We start from the raw sequence: 13,012 nt of genomic DNA on the forward strand, positions 1-13,012 counted from the left end.
TCATCTTTACCTAACGTTTTATCTGGCCCGTTTGTTCCTTCAAGAACTGCCTTACCACACAGTTCTGTTATTGACTCAGCTGCTTTATACATACAAGCAATTAATGTTACCCTTTGTTTACAGTATGGCCAATAATATTTTTTGCTAGTAAATGCTTATATTGCAATATCTTGAATGTGAAAATGCCCTCAACCATCTCCCTTTAAAAAGTCCAACATATTTTTTCAGCCATCACAAAAATACTGTTATAAAAACTTACGTATTTCGTATCATATAAACCATTTTAAAGGGTAACTATGTGATTATTTAACATATAATGCATCCATTAGTGTGCATGTTTGTATGCATTACAGAATGATCCCATACTGTAAGGCTGCAGTTGCATTCTCCTTTTATACTGCAAGAAATGTGGTAGGTTCTTTGAGATAAAGCATATACATTTTTTAAATGAAATGCAGAAAATTTGAATACAATTTTCATGAAGAAACTTTGTGAAAACATTTACTTACCGACTGGAGAATTGCTTGCGTTGCCGTTGCTCCGTGCATGTTGTAGGGAAGAGGACAGATAGAGTGCACAACACATTTAAAGCCCTGGAGCCTAGGATGTAAGCCTAGCAGTAGAAGAGCTATGCCTGCGGCAGACGTATACCATCCCAAAGAGTCTTGTGTATAGACTTAAGATTTTTGCGAGCACGAGAATGTCCCGAGCACATGGTGATGTGTGGATACAGACAAGCACGTGGTGATGTGTGGATACAGACAAGCACATGGTGATGGTGGATACAAACTTTTCATGTTAAGGAGCACTGGGCCCTCCTTTTTGTCCACATGATAATGTGAGTAGCTAACTATCTGGGGTTGCCTGCATTCCTCATTCTGGTCTCGGCAGTATTTGCTATTTGGCACCTTGCAGATTGCAAACCTGGCCTAATTCATACGTCCCCTTTCCAACCAGCATCATCTTGTCCTTTCCCTTTCCCATGTTTTTTAATACAAATCTTTTCAGTTGTGTCTCTCACTTTCACCCAGTTCTGACATGATTCCTTAAATTCTCAGCGAATTAAACTTACAGGTAGGTCTTCCATGACTCTTTCTGAATATTTGCTCTGCCAGAACTTAAACATTCCACGTATCTTTCACTCACTGGCTCTGTAGCTCAATGAATACAGGACTATTCCCATGAGGTTTACCTCTAAGTGATTCTCATCCATTCCTCAACCACCAGCATTCATTTGTTCCACAGAAAAAGTATCCAATCCAGACCTTCTAAAAGGTCAGTGGTGATGTGTTTAGTTTCCACCAATGCTTCTTATCACAGTTCATCTTAATCCATCTCTGTCTAACCTTTCCCAGCAAGGAACCACTTGTCTAAACCAGCCTCCCAGCTCTTTGTCAGCCCTGCCTCCACTCCCCTCCTCCCCTCGTCCTGAGCTCTGACAGCTGTTTCTTTCCTTCACACCTGTCTGTGTTGTCACCACACCATCTACTCAGAACTGCTCTCTAATTCATACAGTGCCCCTCTACTTACCACCCTCTCTACTTTCTTTTTACTCTGTCCTGATCTTTGGCCTTAGTATGAAGCAATGGCCATTCCCCCTCTCAGTGTGACCATTCAAACGTCTGCAAGCGACTTGACCACAGCTCTTCCATTCCCTTCCTCCTTTTGCTGCAAACTCCACACATTTCCTCCAACATTCTCCTCTTCTCAGCTACCTCTCTCCAGGGAATCTGATCATTTCTCCTGGTTACGGACACCTCTGTTGTTTAGCACTCAGTCCGGCCTTCCTCCACCTTCCTTGTTTCCTACACTCGGAATCTGCTCCCCCGCCATTCAGGCCAGACTTTCCTAGGATTCCTGCTCTGACCCATTTAAGGTCCATCGCATTTAATCTCTAACCTCTCACTCTCACTGACGACACCAACTGCTTCAGATCTTTTCCAACAAAGCTTTCTGGGCAGCAACACACCATACTCCAGTTCTTTCTCAGCCGTGCTCACCCCTCTTTCCTCAGCTGTTTGCCATCTGGCTCAGCATCCAAGTCTTCACTGGGTTTCCAACCCTGGTACCTCATTGCTCCTCACCCCAGCCCTTTGTAATGCCCTTTCTTGTTTAACATTTTGCAAAACTCTATACTGTGCACCATATACTCTCTCCTTAATAAGATTTCAGCTTTAAAGTTTCTCTGCTTTTTCCTCTTTAAATGCATGTCCCAATAGTTTCTCACATATTTCAATTTCTGAGCAAACTTAACATCACTTTCCTACAAGCTCTTCCTGATTTCACGTGGTGATTTGCTCTGTCGTAAATAGCGACATCTATATTTCCAGCTTCCCTCTCTAATCATAGTGAGTTATATTATTTTTCTCTTGAGGTGCATGTACTCCAGAGATACACTCCTTAATGAGACTCGCCCACTTCTTACCAAATACAGATCATCCCGTTACCAAATAAACTACCCACCCACTCGCTCTAGTTCCGCAGACAGACACCTTTGAGGTTGCTATCAATGGCTTTTCATCAAGATTTGTATTGGTGCCCCTCCCACTGTTCCCGTCAGCCAAGCCCTTTAATTAAACTTCTCCATCCCACAAAATTCATAGTGACTACCCTACTTCTTTATATCTTAATTTTATTTGAGGGTTTTTAAAGACATAAAATATTGCACATATAATTGGGACTTCCTCTGTACTACTTCAAAATCATGCACCTCTCTCCCTTCCAAAAGAAACTCACTATATAATTTGATACTTACCCTCATACATGTTTTATAATTTTAATAAATATTTGTTATCCATAAATAATATGTATATAAATTCCCTAAAATTTTTTTCCTCTTCAAGACGTGCAGAGCTTGTCTCCTTTCTGAGCGCAGGCCTTTACTTCGCTGTGTGCACCGCTCACTGCAGCCTTCATTCAACACCCGACTTTTCAGCCGGCTAACCTCTTAGAGATCTTACAGATTTCTCCACTTGGGGTGTTTTTAACCTTTTTTACTTTTGCCTTTTTACTCCTGACAATGGGAACCCTGCTCTGATTCATGTAATGTTCCTATTACTTAGGTTAAAACGCCTCTCTTCTTGCATATTCTGTTATGACTGCCACGCCTCAACTGTCCATCTCAGCTACTATCACTGTGTCATAGCAATGGATGGAGGATTTTTCTCCTGAGTTTACTTCTCTCCTGATTCCCAGCCATTCCTCAAGAAATACAGATGATCTTCTCTGCAGACAAAGCACTTGTCCATGCTCCTGATGCACTTTAAGGTTGCTAGTAATGTCTTTCTAGAATTCATCTTAATAGAACTCCCTTAAACTTCTCTATTAACCAAGTTTTAACTAAAGATTTTACCCATGGCATTGATAACCAGCCTGCTCTCTAATTCCCATTGCTGTCTAGGACCTTGAAACTGTCAGAAACACCACTTGTTGCCATAGGGCCTTCCTATACCATCTGACTCCCTTCAAGGTCACCACCCCAGGTCTCTCTGTTATACACCTGAGCTGCATTGTTGCCAGTCCACTTACTCTTAAGTTTTCTCTGATTCATGCAGTGGTCCTTTACTCGGCTAACAAACTCTCTCCCCCTTATTCCATCATACCCTTGGTCTAAGTGTGGTGCCATAATCCACCAGTCAGTATCTGCCATTCTCAAAATCATCCCTTCACATCTGTAGGACTCTCCACTTTGCTTCTTCCATTCCTTTCCGTCTTGTTCTTCCTTTCCCCCTAGAGAAATGTGCCGCCTTATCTTCTGCATCTCTCCTTTCAGCTACACATCATTGTCATGGGCTCCAGTGGTCTTTTCTGGATAGACTCCCCTTATGGTGGCCACTCACTGCACAACCCACTGCCGCCCCCTCCTGCTGCGTCCAACACTACCCTTCCCTGCGTCTGTGTGAACTCCCACTTCAGCCTGAACTTCCATGGGAGCCCCCCTCCCCCGGCCTGCTCTTTACGTCTGTCCCACTGCCTGTTTCTGACCTTCCACCGTGGGGGCCACACCTGTTGCTTCCAGCGCGTTCCCAACAACGCCTCCCGGACAGCAAAACCTTGTACTCCAGTTGTTACTTTGCTTCCTTTTCACCTCATCCTTTCTCCTTGGTAACACATAAGTCTGACAAGTTTCCAGCTTTTTCCTAGTGTTCCCATTTAGCTTCTTCAATGCCCTAACATATTTGTAAGCTTTCTACACCGTGTGCTCTGCACACTAGCCTAATTCACACATCCCCTCTCCTTAGTTTCCAACCATGTTTTGCTCTCTCCGTCTTTGCTCCTTATTCATCCAAGTTTCCTGTGTTGCTTCTCTCATTTTCTGTAAATCCTAATGTTTCCTTAATTTCTGAGTATATCTTTAATGTCCCTCTTATAGGACACTGTTCTTTACAATTTTCCTTTGGAGGTTTCTCCCACATTTCTTAACCTTTCATAGTGAAGGTTTCATGCGTATTTCATACGCATAGTGAAGAATGCGTATTTTGGGAGGGTTTTCTCCCCTCTGACTCTCACTTTTTCCCCCATTCAATTCTTACAAGACAAGCCTTCACCTTAGATAGCTTCTAACCTGTCAATCTTCCTTTCTCATCATGCTCTGTGGCTCCAGTGTGGTGCCACTACCTCCAGTATCAGTGGCATTTTCTACATCAGAATTAAATGATACTTCTCCACTGGCCCCAGTTTTGCCTTTGCTGTTTTACCCCCCTTTGTTTTGCCCTATAGAAACACTACCTTAGTCAGCGCCCCTCCCTCATTCAGGAACCTCGTGTGCACGCATCATTCCCGTGGATTCCGGGGCCTCTCCGGGATTCACAGGCACCTCGTGCTCAGCGCTCAGTGTTCAGACCGTGTGGACTGGACTATGGGTCCGTCCCTGTGGCTCCTCTCCGCCCTCCCCCTTCCACAGCTTCCTGAACAGCTCTCCATCACAGCCTCACTTCTTATTTAGCTGCCTTCCCTCTTTCCTCTCTGTAAGCTAAACTCACATGAAATCATCCTACTGAAGTTCCTCCTGTCCCGTGTCCCGGTAGTCCCTTACCCACCGGCCATGCTGCTCTCCTGCAAGCTGCCCAACCGGCTCACTTCGTATGGCCCCTTTCCATTCTTGAGCCTCCATTTTCTCCTTTTCTACTATCCTTTCTTTTTAAAAATTTAAGTAGAGTCGGTAAACAATATATTAGTTATACCCTTCCTTACAAGTCTCCTCAGTGGCTTCTCTATTTCTCAGCTAATCCTAATATTAGCTGCAAAGAGAAATTCTCCCTCCAGCCAATACCCTGCCAGTCTTCAAATGACCTTTCCGTCTGGGGGCAACTGCCATGTTGTGCCCCCATTCCCACTCCCCTCATTACCTATCTTGCCCTAGGGAAACAGGCTACCTGATCTCCAGCCTCCCTCCTTGCAGCTGCCAGGCACATTTCTTTCCAATAGACTCAGTTTCCCCCTAGCAGCACTCCCTCCCTAGTCAGGCTGTCTGCCCCGTGACTGCCTCTCACGTCAGAAAAATCTTCACAGGACAGAGGAAATGCTAAGGGTAACTATAATGTGTCATTTGCATGATAATCATTTGTATCTCCCTTTGGTGGTTTGCCCCCCCCATCTTAATTACATACAGTATAACTTCATCTGTCGCCTGAACACGGAAACAAGAGATGAAGCTTCACGCTGGAGTTGGGTTCCCAGCATGATCTCTAGCCACTCATCCCCCACGCTGCTCTTCATGCTGCAGGCAGACCACTCAGATTTCTCCTGGGGCCTTTTGGGTTGTGCCCTGCCATTACCTCAGGGTTCACCGTAACCCATCTCCAGGACCTCCTCCTCATTAAAACTGCCCGCTATTGCTCAGGCCTTAGTTGGCTCCCATCGTATGCAGCGCTGCTTTTCAAAGTCTGGCATTCAGACCCAACGTTTTAAGACTCATTATGAAATCCTACAGGGTTGCCCATTCTGGGAATTCTGTTCGTCTTACCTGCCCATTCCAGTCCACCCACTCTCAACACCTTTCCTATAGTGCTCACTGCACATGGTTCCCGGTCTCTCCCTTACCCAGGCATGCCTTTGCTGTAAGTGTGGTGCCATATCCTTCCTGTCAGAACCTGCCAGTCTTCAAAATAAACCATCAGTCCTTCAGACTCTTCCACTCTCTTCCTTGACGGACCCCACAGAAACCCCCGTTACCTACACAGTCGCTTGTTGTTTTTTTTTATTTTAATCATTGTTCAAGTACAGTTTGCTCCCTTTTACTGCTTGTTTTTTCAGTTACCATTTTTATATCCTTTCTCATGGACTCAGTAGTCTTTTCTTTCATGTTCCCTCCCCACCCTTCTAAATACACGTGCACTCTCAGTTCGTTCCAGACCTCACAGGGTTCCTGCACTGGCCGTGCCCGAAACCCACCCCTTTAGGCTCTTCATTCTTTCCCTCTATCGGTCACCCTTGTTGCTTCAGTAAGATTCCCCACACTGCACTCCGGCCAACACCAGTTCTCGTGCGGTCACTCCCTTCTCACAGCCGCCCTCCTTTGGTCGTCATCTAGCTTCGCTCTCATCTCTAGTTAAGACACAGCTCTGCCACGCCCCGGTGTCCTCGGTCTGGCCCTCTTTAGTGCCCTTCCCTACCCGCGCCTTCCATTCTGCACTCCAGCTTAGATCCTCTACCTTCTCCCCAGTCTCGGATTCCAGCCTCTTCATCTTCTCTCCCCCCTCCGTGGGCTGTTCATACAAGTCTCTCTAGGAACTACTTCCCTTTTAGCCAAACCTCACATGGCAGGACAACTTCTCAGAGCAACCAGCCTTCCCGACACACTATACAATAAACTAGGATATTCTAATTGTCCGGCACCGTCCCTTCAGTTACCACCTCTCTACAGAAGGGATGGGTGCACAGGGTCCTCACCGTCCCCATCGAATACAGTCCCCGTCCGCTCTCTGGACAGACTCTCTGTCCACACCCTCCAGGCCAGTGAGGCCTGGGATCTCGAGAGCTGCCAGCCGCAGCTCTTTATCGGCGTTCATCTCAGTTTCCTTATAAACTCTTGTCACCCAAGTCCTTTGATTAACAACTATCTTGCAAACCGGTGCCTCAAGAACTAGTCTACTACTTCCTCCTACTCTTGTCCTTGCTCCTCCCTCTTTCTCTATACTGCTCATTACAGTATGATCTTTATAGCCAAAAGGTGGACTAATTAGACCGGTTTTGCACTCTGACAGGACGCCCCATTCTAGATCCTTATTCCACACCCCCTCTGCCTTGTGGATCCCCCTGCCCCACAGCACGTCCTTCTTTGCCTCCAGCCTCTCTCCTTGCTCACTGCTTGGGACTGTCGGCCCTGGAATGCATTTATCCTTCCAGTGGAGGTCCGTCATTCCTCAGGGACCCCTTTTCGTCTGAGGGCAACTTTCGTGGTGCTTTTCCGCACCTCTCCTCTTCCCCCGTATCTGTCCTGGCGGAACACCTCGTCTTCACCGTTCCCCCCGGCCCTCCTTCCCGGCAGGCCCAGGACCCCTCGTTTTGGGCGCTTACTGCTCAGCTCACTGTCGTCCTCCTCGGCTTCCTGCACACGAGACCACCCGTGCCCCCTTCTCTGTTCCGTGCAGACCTGTGTGGGTGCGGTGATTCGCCTGGTTCACACCTGTCCCTTTTAGCCCCATTGGCCACATCCTGTTCTCTCATTATTATTCCAGCAAAGCTTTCTGGAACCTCCTCATAACCCCCTTTCTTATTTAGTCAGTCTCCTGTCCAGTGCTTGAGACCTGGAGCTCCCTGCCCTGTCTCCCCCTCTGCTGTTCATCACACTGCGTGTTCTCTGTGCTGGCCTGGCGCCCACATCGCTCCCCTTACAGAGCACCCCGCACCCATCTCTTCTCTAGTTCTGTGCTCCTGTGTACACTCTCCCCAGCAGCCCTCTCCCAACTCAGTCAGTCCTCACAAGACAAGCCTCACTCTGAAAACAGCTTTAATGTAGACCTTCAGGGCGTCCTTCTCAGACTCCCTTCCGTCACTGGCCTGCCTGTGTTTATGATGCTCTCATCCTTCTGTGATGGCAGGGGACTCCCGCATTGTTCTCTTGCCACAGAAGGGCCCCCTCCCAGCCCCTCCCCTCATCCCCCCACCCCCTCTGTCCGCCAGCCTTTCTAGCAATATCAATAGAGTGTTACCGTGATTCCCCCGGAGTTCACCTTCGATTCCCTGAAACCTCACCGTATCAGCCACAGCCTGTCCTTAAAAACTTGCCACTGAAGTTTCAGGAACATAATCTCTACTAATACCATTCCTATTTGTTTCTTTATTTAGAGTCTCTGTATCACTTACTTAGACATAAGCATCTTTTGTCTTTACTTGCACAGAAATTCAACCAGTGTGCCGAGGTTGGGATCTGCCATTGTTCCTGTCCCACTCCTTGTTCCTCTTCCTGGGCTGTGGGCGTCCTCCCTGCTCAGTCGGATCCCCGCAGGGGTTCCCGTACCTTACATTACTAACGTCTGCCCCGCCTCCCCTCCTTTTTTGATAATGACCTTTGTCCCAGCCATAACCCCATGTCTCTCCCTTCACTGTCCTAAATACCTCAGCCAACCCATTCCAGGTCTGTGTTAACTTGCACTTTTCTCTTTTCTTCGTCCCTCTTCCTCCCGCAGAAAACCCTAGCTGAATTTAACCATGAACATACTTCCATCAACCCCTCCTGCATTAAAATGGACTCTAGGCCCTGGCTGGCGTAGCTCAGTGGATTGAGCGCAGGCTGCGAACCAAAGTGTTGCAGGTTCGATTCCCAGTCAGGGTACATGCCTGGGTTGCAGGCCATGACCCGCCAGCAACTGCACGTTGATGTTTCTCTCTCTCTCTATCTCCCTCCCTTCCCTCTCTAAAAATAAATAAATAAAATCTTTAAAAAAAAAAAAGGACTCTATAGTCTGGAAAGGTCACTTTCTCTCTGTGGGTCAGCCCACTATCATCCTGCTTCATGAAACATGCTCGATTAAATCCGTTTGTTCTCTGAACTCGGACCCATGCTTCACAGGACACCCGCCAGTGACCCTCACTGTCTCTAACACTGCAGCCTCTGGACTGCCTCAGCTCCCCAGAGCCTGCTGGAACATACACAGTCTCCTTCATTTGAAATACAAGGTATTTCAGATTTGTTCCTGTACAAAAACTCTTCTCAGCACCTAACCATTTGCATATCTCTCACTATTTCCAACTACCCATGGCTTTTCTGACCTCTTTCCTTTAGTTCACGCACCTTCCTCCATGCACCGAAGCTCTCTCACATCTTTGGAGATCAGTTAAACTGTCACATGTTTCAAATGTTTAATGATGTCCCCAGGCTGTTAATCCTGCACTCTCACACAGGCTGCTATTAAAAGTTACATTAAAGAGCCTATGGCATTGAGTTGTGATGTCATAGGTATATAAGTGGATCTCTCTCACACACACAGACTCTTTATTTAACTCCTACCCAATCAGCTATTGGAGAAAAAGGTCATGTCTCAGTCATCTTTTTAGCTAAGAGTCTGGCACCATAGTTTACACCTTTACACACAATGTTAACACGTACTGACATTTACTACGTTTGGAGGGAGTTTAAATTAAAACTGAGCAGATGAAAAGTCTTACTATCCATATGGTCATATATGGCCTTTACAGCTGAGTCTGTTCTTTCCTTCCTTGCCTGTGCCCCAAATAATTTTTGAACTCTCCAGTTTCTAATATTTGTGTACCTGTGAGCCTTTTCCAGACCATGTGTGGGACCCTCGCTTCACCCCGTTAATAAATCCCTTCCTCAAGAAAAGCTCAGAAACCCCTATCTTCATGAAGTTCACTTTCCAAAAATGTGCCCCTACCTCCATTTCCTATTACTTCCAACCAGTCATCTCAGAACATGTAACTGCCGCTTGCTTTTCCATGCATGACACCGGTCTGGCCGTGCCAGCACCCCCTTGCTGCCTATTTCCTGTCGGCTGAAGGTCGGCATAAGGCAGATTCATCCTTGGGGACCACTGCTGGAACCTCCTCATAACCCCCTTTCTTATTTAGTCAAAGTCTCCTGTCCAGTGCTTGAGACCTGGAGCTCCCTGCCCTGTCTCCCCCTCTGCTGTTCGCCACACTGCGTGTTCTGTGCGCCGGCCTGGCGCCCACACCGCTCCCCACTGTGGTTGGGGACCACTGTCGGTCCCCAGTCTGCCGGCAGTATTATCTTTTGAAATTCAGACTCAGTTGTGCTTAGTGTTATTTAATGATCTCTGTGCTTTTTTACCACCCCTGTTTTTTGCTTTGTTAGCACCTAAGGTAGCAGTTCTTACATTTTTTCCTCATGTAGCCCCCTTTGATGGGCATGGCCAGAAGCCCCCCAGAGTTTCTCCCCTGCTGCTTTCTTTGCACTGGCACAAAACACTTGTGCTGGTGTCCTCTCTTCTGTATGATTCTGACCCACAGTGGGGCGCGTAGGTTTAAAATAAGCTTTCGTGAGACTGCCTTTTAACCAGCTTACAGACTGCTACTGGGAACTACTACCCTAGACGCCAGTGTCGTATGTCGCATCTGATAATACAGAACAGTGCCAAGAGCAAGCACTGCTCCTGGAGTCACTGGCGGGAGCCGTATGCTTGTGCTGCCCACTGACGAGGCTGGCCTGTTCTTCCTCCTCCAGCCGCAGGCAGCTTTAGCTGCACCATGAAGTTCACTGTCCGGGACTGCGACCCTGACACTGGAACTCCAGCTGAGGAGGGGTATGAGGACGAGTATGTGGTGAGTCTCCCCTGGGCGGGGACCCCACGACACCTTTACACCACTGTCCTCTGCCTGAAAAGAGCATTTTTCTGGGAACACCTGACATGAACTTCAGGGGTTTTAGTTTTAGTCTGCTCAGGTCATAGCTGAGGAGGGCTGGGGCTGATCCTCCTCTGTGACGGGAGTGTGCAGTGCCTACGAGAAGTGAAGACTCACCACTCCCTGACCAAAACAGAACTCACCCTTTTTTGTGTCTTTATAATAGGAGTAATTACAAGGTGAAAATAAGTACATGATTTTCATTGAGATTAAGTTTTATTTAAAATATGGGGGGGTGGTTTTGATCGGCAGCTTTTAGTTGGCTTATAGTGTAGCTAAGCTACATCATGGACTGAAAAGCCTCCATAGAATGCAGGGGAAATTTTTAAGAAATATTGGCCTTTTAGTGAATGCTAAGTTCAGAAGGCCCTGTATGGCTTGAACTTGATGGTTAGGTGTGGAAATAGGAGTCCTTTGTACCCCCTGGGGTATAGGTGTTGATCTGAATGTGGCTCTCACCATATTTCTTGCTTTCCTTTGCTAAGGCCTACATCGTTAGAGCTGGCGAGACTACAGGGCTTCCCACTAGTTTGGTAACTGAGCGTGTCCCAGGCTGCACGGGATGTAATGCAGAGGCATAAAGCCCCACGAGTCAGCCCCTTCCATCTGTGTTCTGTGCTGAAAGGACCTTGGTTTGCTGACCTCTGCTTGTATCCGCTAGCTGGAAGACCTGGAAGTGAATCTGTCTGACCACATTCAGAAGGTTCTGAAGCCTAACTTTGCTGCTGCCTGGGAAGAAGTGGGAGATGCTTATGAGAAAGAGGAGACCTTTGCCCTCAGTTCTACCAAAACTCTCGAAGGTGAGGACAATTTTGCTAGCAGCATATTTATTGCCTCTCAGCAGTCTAAAAACCTAGTGGGAATACTTATTATTCCAGAGAACACTTCTCTTTAAATACTGCATAAACTAATTCACTTAAAAGGCCAGGACCCTGTCACCCTGTACCGTAACTGAGTTCATCAGTTCCCAGTCCAGTGGCTTTTGCCCACACACTGCCCCGCTAGCACAGCCCCTACCAGGGCAGGGGCCGGGCCCTGTGCTGGCCTGGTCTGATCCTGCTGCATCCCTCTTGCCAACACAGAAGCTGTCAACAACATCATCACATTCCTGGGCATGCAGCCATGTGAGAGGTCAGACAAAGTACCCGAGAACAAGAACTCCCACTCCCTCTATCTGGCAGGTAAGAAACTTCCATTGGGTTTCCCCTTTATCTCCTTGCAGAATTTGATAGGAAGGGATATGCATGGGCATCTCGTGCCCTGCTGTTGTCCCACTGTGTGAGCTACAGTTTGAAGCTCTGTTGAAAGCAGTAATTTGTTTTAGCTATTTGCCTAATTGATTGACATGCTGTCCTTACATTGTTCTCTTCAGTTACATATTTGGCCTAAAACATTTACTTAAATCTGTCCCACAGATACCAGTGCTGCCACCTCCCCCAGTTTGAGTCAGTACCCTTGAATGCCTTCTATGTACCTGGTATCATGGGAATATAAAAGACTACTTCGAGTTTGTATGTAGGACTCAGTCCCCACCGTAAATACACATCTCTAGAAAAGCTAGGCTAAAACAATAGAAAGGAAGCGCAGGCAGAGCACGATAAAACTCACTAGGCACAGCTTGTCCTGTTCTTACTATGGTTTTCCTCACTCTTTTCTCCAAGGTGTGTACAGAGGTGGCTATGATTTACTGGTAAGGTCCAGGCTGGCCTTAGCAGATGGCGTGACCATGCAGGTGACTGTCAGAAGCACAGAGGAAACACCTGTAGATGTTATCTTGGCTTCTGTTGGATAAGTTTTTACTGGGCAAGATGACGTTGATGCACTTCACTGTCAGCGGGCTTTCAGGCTAGTGGCATGAATTTCCCAGAATCATACTTTCAAAGATTATGATTTTGGAGAAGCAAATTAAATGTGTGGCCCTGAGCCAGCAGATCAAGCCAGTGTCTGTCCTCGTGCATGTCTTTGTTCTGTTTCCCCTTCTGTACACTGGTCAGCTCTGGTGTGACAGTGCGTCTCTGGGTGAACTGAAAAAGCAAATACTGCCCTGTGTCCCAGCTGCTTAATTTCATTATATTCTTTAATTTAATGTGTCTGAAAGCTCCTGGCAATGTTGGAAAGCTTTTATCCCAGAGGGGTGGTGGGGGAGGGGAAGGCAGAGTCCGCTTTTGTCAAAAGTCATTTTTATTAATAG

General features: G+C 47.0%; 1 protein-coding gene across 1 annotated transcript in view; it reads left to right on the top strand.

Moving 5' to 3' along the window:
• COPG2 (COPI coat complex subunit gamma 2) overlaps positions 1-12,757 on the top strand; it is a 130,216-nt gene extending 117,459 nt beyond the window's left edge. Inside the window, exons 21-24 of the mRNA XM_045855747.1 lie at positions 10,643-10,740; positions 11,483-11,621; positions 11,904-12,002; positions 12,483-12,757. Of these exons, the coding sequence (XP_045711703.1) occupies positions 10,643-10,740; positions 11,483-11,621; positions 11,904-12,002; positions 12,483-12,613 (467 nt within the window). The 3' untranslated portion in view covers positions 12,614-12,757. The remainder of the gene's footprint in view (positions 1-10,642; positions 10,741-11,482; positions 11,622-11,903; positions 12,003-12,482) is intronic.
• The last annotated feature ends 255 nt before the right edge of the window (positions 12,758-13,012 follow it).

The sequence above is a fragment of the Phyllostomus hastatus genome, unplaced genomic scaffold, assembly GCF_019186645.2.
Source record: "Phyllostomus hastatus isolate PE091 unplaced genomic scaffold, TTU_PhHast_1.1 phas_scaffold_114, whole genome shotgun sequence".
Lineage (NCBI taxonomy): Eukaryota > Metazoa > Chordata > Mammalia > Chiroptera > Phyllostomidae > Phyllostomus > Phyllostomus hastatus.